This window comes from Galleria mellonella, unplaced genomic scaffold (assembly GCF_026898425.1).
Source record: "Galleria mellonella isolate WM207_F2 unplaced genomic scaffold, CSIRO_AGI_GalMel_v1 utg1267, whole genome shotgun sequence".
Taxonomy (NCBI): Eukaryota; Metazoa; Arthropoda; class Insecta; order Lepidoptera; family Pyralidae; genus Galleria; species Galleria mellonella.
This window is the reverse complement of record NW_026441987.1, coordinates 3269627-3282823: the sequence shown is the minus strand read 5'-3', so window position 1 is coordinate 3282823 and position 13197 is coordinate 3269627. Positions and strand designations below refer to the sequence as shown.

General features: G+C 31.5%; 1 protein-coding gene across 1 annotated transcript in view; it reads left to right on the top strand.

Annotated features, from left to right (window-relative positions):
* Positions 1–1833: 1833 nt before the first annotated feature.
* Positions 1834–13197, top strand: part of LOC113511485 (uncharacterized) — a 28666-nt gene continuing 17302 nt past the window's right edge. Inside the window, exons 1-2 of the mRNA XM_052901108.1 lie at positions 1834–2006; positions 6031–7056. Of these exons, the coding sequence (XP_052757068.1) occupies positions 1934–2006; positions 6031–7056 (1099 nt within the window). The 5' untranslated portion in view covers positions 1834–1933. The remainder of the gene's footprint in view (positions 2007–6030; positions 7057–13197) is intronic.

The following is a 13197-nucleotide window of genomic DNA, read 5'->3' as shown; positions in this document are numbered from 1 at the left end:
ATTTATCACGCAAAATTGTATAAAAAAATAGTTGACCCGCTTTTCTCGAAACATTTGTATAGAGACACTTGTATCTATATTATTTAAGATTTATATTGAGTTTTTTTAAAGTGGTGCAATAAAGGGTTAATAAATTAATACTATTACTTGTGAACTAAATAGAAATTCAAGTTGATTACGATCACTGTACATGAATCAGAGCCTTCGATGCGTTGCGTTGCCTTCGATATATGTACGTACAGACAAATCTTACGCAACAGTTTTTACGTCCGGTCGCGCAGTTGTTGCCTCCGTTATAAAATCCTTGATTGCATTCCGTTATGCATTTATTAATAAAAAAATACCACAGTTTTAAACAAACAACGTCATTATATATTGGTTGTAGTAGATGGTATTTTTTTATGAGTGATAATGGAATGGTAACCCCACTCGCGCTATCGGTATACACCGGCTGGGCGCCAGTGAAGCAGGTCAGTTAGCCCATCGTGATGAATTCAACAAGAATTGTTCATGATGATCTCCAAGGGAATTACGTGGAAGTCGACCTGATATTGCTAGCAATGGGGCTGTCAAACTCAAAGGGGATTGCTAACAATCCCTTTCCCCCCGGAAAGGAAGGGATGGCCCAATCTATGCCGCGACCGCACGGCAAACTAATATAATTTCTGACTTCTATTAATCTTAAATTGCTGTCTGGTCCCGACACCCACCCTTTACGCCACCCTTTCCTTTTCCGTTGGTGTCGTAAGAGGGTACTAAGGGAACTTAGTCGAGGGACGAACAGCAGCGTCGTATTTAAAACATCTCTAAAGCCTAACTGCCAATTTGCCTGCCAATCAAGAGGTGAAGAGACACGCTGAAAATCGTAGCGAGCAAGAGCTCCACCGACAAGAGCGCAGCTCTTATATTTAAGAGTGTTATTGTTTTATTAATCTATCCTATTGGATATATTAATAAAACAACATAGAAATAAACTGCTTTAATTTGAAAAAAAAATTTAAACGAAATAAATAAACAAAATATCTTACGTTAATTTTGTTCCACAAAAAACATCGCCTACTTCAATCGCGGTAAATTGTTGAGAACATTTCTATGGAAACAATCTGTGAGTATATTTTTTCAAATAAAAAATAATTATCCAAATAGTTATACCTGAAAGAGTTATGAGATAACCTTGTTGGCTCGATCGGGAATCGAACTCAAGACCTCGTTTACACAAAGTTATTTTGCTTCAATGATTGTCAACTACTACGTAGTATCTTTTCTAATACTGTTTTTTTTTTCATACACCGTAAGAAATGCGAGTCCAAATTTATCTATAAGTGAAATAAACTTTGTATTTGAGCCTACTTTCAATAAAATATTAACAATATAACTGACTAAAATTACATCCTAACCATCTGGACGAGTGGCGGTCTTCCACCGTTCGTTTTTCAAGGCACTTTCTTCTACGCACAACCACTCTTTGTAATCAACTTCCAGCAGCAGTATTTCCGAACCGATACGACAACATAACCATCAAGAAAAGAGCATATTCCTTTTTAAAAGGCCGGCAGCACACCTGCAATGCCTTTGGTGTTGTGGCTGATCATGGGCGGCGGTAGTCACTTACCATCAGGTGAACCGCATGCTAATTTGCCGCCTGTATTGTAAAAAAAAACGTATGTACATATTTGAGGCACGTATCCAAAATTCACGTCTGTGAACTTTACTGATCATTAATTATTGTATACATCATTCGGGAAATCCTGACGTACCAGACGAGCGATTCCTTTATTCAAGTTAGCACGATGACGTACCGACCTCGGTCAGTTTATATTGATATGTTGGTCAAGAGCGACCACACTTGACCGCTACGCGCGCGCGCATTCGCCGCGGCGAATTTCGTTCATATCGCTCGTAGAACGCGCTGCGCACGCGCATCCGCCCCGAAATGGTTAACTTGCCGTGTAATATTGTTTGTGTGTGTTTGTTTTTGTGTTTGCAATCTGTTTTGTGTCAATTCGGTAAGTCTGTTCTATATAGTTGTTCAATCGACATTTAGCTTGTTTATTATGTTTCTAATAAGTAGCTTACTTAATCTAGTTATGTTATCATTGGTTAGTTGTAACAGGGTGAGTAGGTAACAAGTTAACGATAGCAGCTTTGAACTTTAGCGTTCATAATAATAACAGTTTATTTATAACATTATTGTTTGTAGCTACTTTTTTTTTTATGTATTTAGAGACACACACATACATTATGTCGTTAAGGCTCATACATTTTTTATTACTTTTATAATCAAATAATAACTTCACACTATGATTCTATCTGTAAACAAAGCCCAATCTATTTTGCCGCCCCGGGCAAAATTTAATATTTGCCGCCCTTCATAATTAAATGATCGTGTTAAGCTGCAGGACACGTATTTTGCCGCACTGGGCAGACGGCTGGCGCCACTCTAGGTCGGGCCTGTGATTCCGACCGAACATTTTTTTTTAAATAATATAAATAAATAATATGTACTTTCTACATCTTACTTACACATGCTCTATGTCTTGAAAAGACAATATTAAATTAATGGAAAGTTGTACTAGAATCGTGATAAACTTATAAAGGAATTGCACTGAAATATCAAGGTGAAGTAGATATATGTAGGATTATAATAGGTAACGGTTTTATTATCCGATTAACTTAATATCATATTTAATAAAATTGCCACATCTAATATCGTTCTATCCATGTAAGTAAGCGAGCGATATCCGACTCCATATGCCATAGAATATAATTTTGAATTTGGGTGTTTTATAATAGTAATTTATTATTAAATAATTACTATAGTTTAACAATAATTAATTGTACTAAAAGATTGTTGCTTAAATAAAAATATTGTTACTTTTAATTAAGGAACAATAACTGTATTAATCAATATTTAATTTAAATATGTAGTTATTTTTAACAAATTTTTAATCTATGTAACAAATTACATGAGTTTAAATTCACGTTAAATTAGATATGTAATATTGCAAATTATTTAATTATACAATATATAAATAATAAATATATATATATGTAATTATATATATAAGTCGGAATATTTGATAATATTATGTTAAAATTTTTAAATATAAAACTTGCTTTACCATTTCTGGACGGTCGTCAAATTTGTAAATTAAAAAATAAATTAATATACATATCGATACTAACTTTTAATATTATTTTTATTGTGCATTTATATTGAGAAAAAATAATATAAATACCGCTAATACTGGCTAATATAACCTCCAAAACATTAGTTGTTATTAGACATACGTGATGATCAACCAGTGTGCTGGTGCGAACAATTTTGACGGTCAAAAAGTCATCGGCATGTAGTAACCTTGCTACTTCAAAGCATATATGTATACTTACATAAGGCCAAATCAGAATGGCAATGATTGTGTGTAAATCAGGAAAAGCATGGCGACACGCTTGTTAAAATGTTTAGAATTTATATTCCGGATGCGGAAGTTGACGACGGATCTGGTTTTTTTTCTATGTTAGAAGGGCGAATGGTGAATACTGATGATTTGGCAATTAATTATGTGTTTCAAAATATTAGTAATATTCTTTTATAATGTTAAATATTGGTATTATAGACATATAAATAGATACTCTTTATTGTTTCCTCCAAAAGATTACAATAGTAAACTTATTATAGATACAAACAATTACAAGAAATAATCATAGTGAGAAAACAATGGGCGACCTTATCGCTAAAAGTGATTTCTTGCAGGCAACTTTTGAATAAACAGTTTAATCGGAGGCACGATGAAAATTTTGACATTTTTAAATGCATATCGCAGGAGACGTAATACAAACAAAATATAAATATATTATATAGACAGAGTGTCTCCATACAAATGCTTCGAGAAAAGCGAGTCAATTTTTTCATACAATTTTGTGTAATAAATAGTTATGAGTTATTCCTTTATAGCTTTTACATTTATTTTGTTTTATAATTTTTGTACCTTTTTAATGTGCAAAAACTCATTTATTAAATAAATTGAATAAAGATACGTCAAAATACATTGTGTGCGTAAGTGTATATAACACTGATAAAAAAATTAGTTAGCTAATTTGATAATTAGCTGACAAAAGTTGACCCGTTTTTGAGGCTCGATGCTCTATCTATATAATTTAAAGTTTTATCTTTTACGACATCTAGAAGTAATTCCAAATTTACGCATTAGATGTAACGGGCAAATGTTAGTTATACATAAATTTATTTATTTTATTTTATACTTTATTGCACCATTTATAAAAATAATAAATGCAGCAAATTTTAAAGTGCAGTCATACATAAATAATATATAAATATAGTTATTATTTATGTTTATATCTGACTATATTAGACGATTAGGTATTTCCGCCGTTGTTACTGTAATTTGGTTCTTGCTGGGTTTTTTATTGTAATCCGTGATGGCCAATTTTCATACAAAGTTACTCATACTTTCCTGTTTCAACTAATCTGCTTTGTTAAATATAACTTTTTTAAAATCTATTATATAGTTTAGTTTATATATTCTACATAGTCAGTAGTATATTATATAGATTAAGTAGATATATTATTTTAGAGCTATTTTAGAATTTATATATAATTTTATAAATAAAACACGGAATATACCAGACTTTCAATCGCCTTTTGTTTTTACCCATTAGTCAGCTAGTAAAAAATGCCTTACAATGGAATTATTAAAATAAAAAAATAAAAAGAATTAATAAAATTAATAAGCAGAATTAAACTTGCCATTTGCATAAATTTAATAATGCAATAAACGATAAATAAAGAAATAAAACACAAAATTCTCTTATTAAATCAGTAAAAAAAAACTAACTTAAAAATCCTTTGTTCAAAATGTATTTTTTATTATTTTATTTTATTGAATTACACACAACGTTTTTGTTTATTTGCCATCCTGATCTCTTAGATAATATGTCAAAGAATGTTTTTATGTTCAGCCAGTCGGATAAAGCAATCAGTTTATCAATTTATACCTACACAATGCGGTATGAGTACGATTTTTTTATACATAAGTAATTTTAAGATTATTTTAATTCTAGGAAACTAATACCTATTAAATATTTTATACTTGTTTATGTCTTGTTTTAAATTGTTTGATTTAATAAATTACTTTATATGTACATTTGAATTATAATAATAAATATAAATTTACCCCCGCTACAAAAGTCGTCTCCTTGGGTACCTTTCCCACTTGTGATTCTACAGTGAATCGGTTGTGTTCGCATGGCTGTGATAGGGCAGTGAATTTACAGGGTACAGAGGAATAATACCTGAGTCATCAGAAATGGCAACGCATTGGGGGTGTCATCGGCGAAACAGTATACTCTGTTATGTCCATGGTACTGCTCATGTCTATAGGCGACGGTTACCACTTTCTATCAGATGGGCCGTCAGCTTGTTTGCCATTATAAATTGCATAATAAAAATATTAACCAATAATGTATAATCGGATTTAATGCTGTAATTCTGTCGTACAAATCAATTACCCATAGAAAATTACAATGGAAATTCATTAAAATGTTCAATTAATAAAAAGATGGCAGTATCAGTTAATTTCGAATACTCTCCAGTAAATAAATTCAACACGGTTTTGATATTCAGTAATTTGTGAAATAATAATTTATAAATTTTATAATTAATAAATTTTGTAACTTTATAATATAAAGTTCATTTAAAAATTAATATTTATTATCGACTTTTCGAATTCTCTGCCGCAAACTATATGAAATATTTTAGAAAATAAAATCTATACTATGAATAACCGGACTGTGTTATGTGTATTGTTGAGAATACTCAATTAATTTTAAAACCATCCGAGAACTTTAATCAGGAGTAGCCATAATTTAAAATACACGCGAGTCAATCTAGTTATTTTTATAATAAGATAAAATATTTAATTCTTTTAATTAATTTTTTCTTATATTATTAATAATATTTAGCTAGCAGTAGTATTTTTTTTCTTATAAACACCTTTTCAAATGCCTTAGGTTTTTTCCACAAACAAGAGGATGACCAGCGACGCGGCGTCTCGTTTCAGTTTCCAAACGTTTTTGATCCGAATAGAATCAGAAACACTTTATCTGGCATACTACATTTGAGACCCGAAGATAAGGACACAAATAAAATGTTCGTGTTTCCATTCAGGAGACCCGGTATAACCAACGACTATGATCATAATCACAGTTATCCGAACCAATATGATAAACCTGTGGAATTCCCGAACGTTCCGCCAAATTTTGGCAACCAGTACAATTACGGTCAAATACCAAATTCATATCCCCCAAATACAGATGGCCAATATCATCCAAAATATCCACAGCAACCTTCTTATCCAGAGATTCCACATGATCCTGTTAATTTTGATGATTATAAACAAAGCACAACCACTATATCAACCATAATAAATGAATCCGGAGATAACAGTCCATCAGGAGTGTTTCAAAAACCGGAATCTCCCCAAGGTATACCAAATATTCCACCAAATTCTAACATTCCTCAAGGAATACCTAATATACCTCCAAGTCCTAATACTTTCCCGGAAATACCAATAAAGCCACCAAGTTCAGATGTCTTCACAGAAATACCTAATTTCCCTCCGAATAATGATGCTACCTCAGGAATACCAAACAAGCCACCAAGTGAATATGGCTCTCAGGGAATACCTAGTAAAAAACCAAGTGAAGATGCCATTCAGGGAATACCAGACAAGAAACCAAGTGAAGATGTCTCTCAGGGAATACCAAATAAGCCACCAAGTGAATATGGCTCTCAGGGAATACCAAATAAGCCACCAATTGAAGATTCGTCTTCAGGTATACCAAACAAGCCACCAAATACAGATTCTTCTCAAGGAATACCGATTGTGCCACCATCTTCTGACACTTCTCAAGGAATACCAAACACCGCAAGTTATGGAGGACCACAGAACCCTCAAACAGAGCTGCCGATGCTGACTCCTGTACCTGAATCTCAGAAGAGGAATAACTTCAACTTCGGAACCCACGGGATATTCCGTAATTATATCTACTATTTCTAAGATACTTTGGGAATACTTTGGCATTTGTGTTCATATGCACGCAGAAAGGATTATATTAAAAGGCCATCAATTTGTACATGTTTTAAATTATAAATTGATTACTCTCTAATTCTGTTACACTGGAAACTGTTTTAAATTATAAGTTCAATACATTAATTCTGGACAAAAGATATTTATACTACACCTTCTAAGGCTAGTAGCTCGAGACCGTGAATTCCTAGTCTGAGCAAAAAATTCAACATTTACAAAATAAATAATAGTCAAAAACAAATCAATAATAATAAAAAATCGAATCAAGTTATTTACCTTTCTATAGCGATATTAGTAATATAATTATTTCATTTAATTTATAAAAATAAAGGTGTTCATATTACCATCTTTACTTTTCATCTGGTGGACTGTCAACTTATTGTACATTCCATGTTATATAAAAAAATATGGCCTTTTAGTTGATTCAATTCTGTTTCTCATCAAGATCATCAGCATGTGAATTCACAAGAACCATACCATAACATGCCATACCAGCCGTTATCTGAACATAGGCGTCCCCCGTAAGAGAGGTTTTTCCAGTAGTACGCTTGGTAACCGCGGTTGACAACCGCAGATAAACTTTGATGATATTTTAAGAGGGACGCTTCCCTTGATCATTAACTGCCCGTAGTCACGTCTTACGTAACCCACGGGAAAGGAAGGCATGATCCATTCTATACCGAGGCCATACAACAAATCATTATAACCTTTTAAATACACATTTGCATGATTCGATTTTGTACAATAATCATTTTTATATACACTTCATACAATTTCATATGCTAATACATTTTTAGTCATAGAGAAACAGTTTGTATATGTGATTTAGAATCTATATAAGAAAACTTTTACTTTTTAGATTTAACAATTCTAGAAAATTACAATTTTTCCAAATTTATGTAGGGGTTTATGTATGTTTTTCATTTGTATATGGGCATATTAGGTACTATCGTAATTTGAATTGTGCGTTATTTCACACATCCGACATATACTTATAAACCATAAACAAAACCTTAGTTTAATAAACTGTAATTTATTTTAAAGCCACTTTATATCTTACTAGCGACCCGCCTCGGCTTCGCACGGGTGCACACTACATCTCATCACATTAGAAATCTCTAAAATTATCAGTGTTTCTCTACTATATTATACATGTATTATACAATATAAACCTTCCTCTTGAATCACTCTATCTATTAAAAAAAACCGCTTCAAAATCCGTTGCGTAGTTTTAAAGATTTAAGCATACATAGGGACGGACAGATAGCGACAGCGACTTTATTTTACACTTTTTATATCTTATTTGAAAAAAAAACACCAAAGTACTTTTACTGCAGGGTTATACATAATTATATGCATACGATAATGCAATAAATACAGTAAATTTATGGACAATTTACAGCGAGACAAATGGTTTAATAATTGTATTTATATTCATTGATACAAACAAGTAAATTGCAGATTATCACGACACGACGAAGCCAATAATAATATAATGTATCTATTATTATATATTTATCTAAACGATTTTGTATCAATCACCTATCAAGTAATTTTATAGTCTCTTTTTGTATACCTCTTCTTATATATTTATAACTACACTTTGTCTTATTATTATTACCACTGCTGGACACAGGCCTCCCCCATAGACCGCCATAAGGAACAGCCTGAGCCACCTGCATCCACTGACACCCTGCAATGCTTTGCAGTGGACGCTAACACAATGTTTAAAGGCCAATTTATAATTTTGCAAAACTGAATCTTTACTTAAATCGGCAGTAAAATATTTTAAAACAACAGTTTCCATTCTTCTTTTCATTTAAGATTTTCCTCTTGTCGGTGCAACTAATTCATGTATCTTCCTCCAGCCAGCTCTATCCCAGGCCATATCCTCGACCTCCCTGTACGACATGACACCTAGTGTTTCCTTTATCTGTCCTATGTAGTTATTCCTCGGTCTTCCTTTTCCTCTTTCTATTAAATGTTTTTCCAATAAGTTTCCATTAAATGAAATAATATATTAATAAAACATTTACTATGAATTGCGCTTACAAAGTAAAAAAAATTAAAACATAGAGAAATAGAAGAAATCCGTTGAAACCAATACAGGGCACGATGTGACGAGAATGATATTAGTTTAGAAGTGTCCATAAAACATCTCGTATGACCGCAACAACTATGTATAACCTAGAGTTATGTGTGTGTGAGTCAACAAAAACGGTTCAATGTCAGTTCTTATATCACGGATCTATCATGGATGGTAATGGAACGGTAACGCCATCTGTGTTATGTTTCGAACTGCCCCCCAAATTTTAAGAACAGGTCTTTGTGCTTTAAATTCCGTTAAAATTAATATTTAATTAGGTAATTTTCAAGATATGTTATTAATTTATGTGGAAAACATTTAGTTCGGTGTTTCCCAACATGGGGCCCATGCCCCACAGAGGGGCAATTTGATAGTTAAGGGGGGGGGGCAATAAAAAAATGGACTCGAAGCTATTTTAACCCTCTGCTCTGGGCCATTTAAATGCAATGCTACGAGTAGATATCGGTGCCAAATTTAACAAAAAAAGCAAATTAAAAAATGTTGTAAATATTTATTAGGTATAATTTCGTTTGACGTTACCGAAAAATCAACTGGGCGATTAGAGTCGTCAAGTAAACTTTAAAAAATTATGTATGGAGGCATAACAGTTTTAGAAATGTTCAAGTGGGGCATGGCACAAAAGGATTGGGAAACACTGGTTTAGATTAATATGTAAATACATGCAAAATACAATATATTTAATAAATAAAATAAATATTTAATACAATCACAAAGATACAGATCTAATATGATTTATATCTTGGCTCTGATGAATCTAAGATTAGAGGTAATTATTTTATACTTACTATTATGTATTTTCCTCATATAATTCAAGGCACAGTATACTTACTTACTTACTTGCCCAAGGTCTGAATAATTCTGCGGTCAAACTGTGATGAGACGAGAATCTGTAAGCACAGTACTATTTGTCACACCTTAATATTACATGAAATCCACATAAATTTATATAATGAATTCTTTTAATGAATTATTCAATGATTAACTTTTTAAGCGCATCCTTGAGAATGGTTAGACCCATTTGATTAACATTAAATACTTATAATTTGATTAAAATTCAATTGAAGTTTTTAGTGACAGAAAAAACGGAATAAGAACTTCTGTTTAGTTCCAGACAAACTATCATATTGAAGACTAGGCAGCATGGTCTCCGACCTTAGCCTGTTCCATATCGGAACAAACGTACTAAAAAAAAACAACATGTGTTTACTTGTTAATATTACATAAATATATTTAATAGCTTATTGATATATAAATAGTAAGGAATCAAGCATATAGTCGAAATTATGATAATTGGTTACCGGGACCTATGGAAGTTCTCATTGTCAGAAGAACTACGCTTGCATTAATGACCACTTTCCATCACGTGGGTGATCAGCATGTTAGTTATTCTAACAAGCTAATCGCCTTTTAGCTGAAATTCTAAATACCAGCGTTATACAGTCCCAAGACATGGTGCTGCATCACTAAACCCAGAAGTGATCTCCTCATAACACTGAAATCGCCATAATCCCCTTTGAAACTTGTAGAAAATTATCGCACGCAAATTGTCCTTAGATATTTCCATTTTTACAACCCACTTGTCACCTTTGAATAGACGATACAATAAAACTATTCGACTAATCTAAAAACCTTTTCTTTTTTTCGAATTCTAAATTCAAAAAGAAGAAAATGTTATATGTTTTTTTTTTTTTTTATAATAGCGGGAGGTTGGCAAACGACACGACTTGAAAGGCAGCCTTACGTATTCATTTATTGTATTTTTTATTTTATTTCATTTACATATACGAAAAATATGGCTGTTTACCTAAAAATATTATTTTTTTCTGTAATGTTTTATTTCTAATTTTGATGATACGGTCCGATAGAGGCCTTGATTTCATTTAATGTTAAAGAACAAATCTTAAGATTACAATAGTTTACGATTTGCGTACAATCGTAAATATAACGATGCTAAGAACCGGTTACAATATTATTGTATATTTACTCCTACCATCACATAACAGTGTAAAGTAATTATGTCTAATAAAATACACTTTTTATATGAAAACAATTAACTTTACATTTATTGCGCATATACGTAATTGAATCGTTTAAAATTATCATGTGGTATTTATCTTGTTGTATCCAGATGTGAGACTATTAATCTGTCTACAGCTATGTTGTCGCTCCTGTGTGCATGAGATAGAACGAGACAGCAATATCCGATGTCTTGTTTTTAGGAATGCGCGAATTAAAGTATTATCAGATACACTTAATTACCATTTATTTACATGAACTAATAAGACATAGAGAACTGAATATAAATACAGGTAGTTTACATGATATAAAATATAGGTAAATAAAAATAAAATAAATAAGATTTATTTTTCTTCACAAATTTAGGATAAATCCTTACATTTATATTTTTTATTTCGTTAACTTTGGTAAATTAAAAATCAGTTTAGATCATTTTTAATGTATTTTTTTTAATAATTTAAAAATAAAAACCAATAATCATATTAAGATTAAAACCTCCCCTTATCATGTTGTTTGTGGAGTACTGGCAACTATATTTTTCTATGTATTTATTTTTTATTATCTTTTGTTTTTAATCTCTGTCATAGTCTTCTATCTTTCCTTTCAATGTTGTGACTATATTAAAGAGGAAACTCCTTAACTGCTACTCGAAAACAAAAAATAAAGAAAATAAAAATACATAGAAAAATATAGTAGCTACTACGCTCAGGTTCATAAAAAAAATATATGATTTTTTTTTAATATTTTTTAATGGATTTTTGTCTAATATTAAATGTGATTATAGTAACTGGTGCTCTCTATAACCATTTTAGCAACACGTGAGAGTGGTAACAAATTGGAAAATTCAGTATACACAATAATTTGTATACAGACGAGTCACGTATTTCTATACTACAAACAAAAACCCGAGTAAAAACTTTAATTTCGGTACAGATACTTATAAAAACTGCTGTTGAACCTCACATGACCTTCGTTTGCTTCCCAGTTATTCAATTTTGATCGTAATAACTATTGATATAGAATTTTAATTTATTTAAAATGAATTTAAATAATTTAGGCGTTCGTCTCACTCAAGGTACGTTACTGAGCCCAATGATCTTCTTGAGCAATTAAGTATATAACAGAATAGATTTATTAAAAATATACATATATAATATAAATATAAAACATAATATATACAAGAAAATATTTTGAAAGGCCGTCATAAAAATTTAGTTAGTATATAAATTGAACTTTATCTTATACTAGAGAAGGACTTTGTTTTAAAGTCACCTGTTTAATTACCTTTTCCTACCCATGTTTATAGGCATATTTAGAGAGGAGTGGGGAGCTTAGGGTCGTGCAGGTCCCAGAATCGTGTGATGTCCATTACAGGATGCGAGCAAAGCTTCAAGGGGGCTAGTCCTCCCCATGGAAAATAAGTTGTGTTTGCATTATCATTTTAGTGGGAAGGGTGAGATGTGAATAGATAGATACTCTTTATTGTTCCCTCCAAAATAAAGAAAGAAAAAACTTTTTTTAAGAGAAATATATTACTACACCCACACATTGGTCAAAAAAAATATTAAGAATTATAGTAACGAAACTACACACAAAAATATATATACACAAATAAAGAATATAAAATAAAAAAAAAAACAATTCGTATTGAAACAGTTTCATGAAAATGAGTGTGTGTGCGTGCATCGCAATACCTGCAAAATGAGGTCAATAGAAAGATTACAATAGTAAACTTATTGTAAATATAAACAATTACAAGAAATAATCACAGTGAGAAAACAATGGGCGACCTTATCGCTAAAAGCGATCTCTTCCAGCCAACTTTTGGATGGAGGGGAGTAATTATAAACAGTTTGATCGGAGGCACGATAAAAATTCTATCATTTCTAAATATGAATGTGAAATTATAGAACTCGAGAACGTAACATTTTAGGCCTCAGGAATGGCAACCCATGAGAGATACAA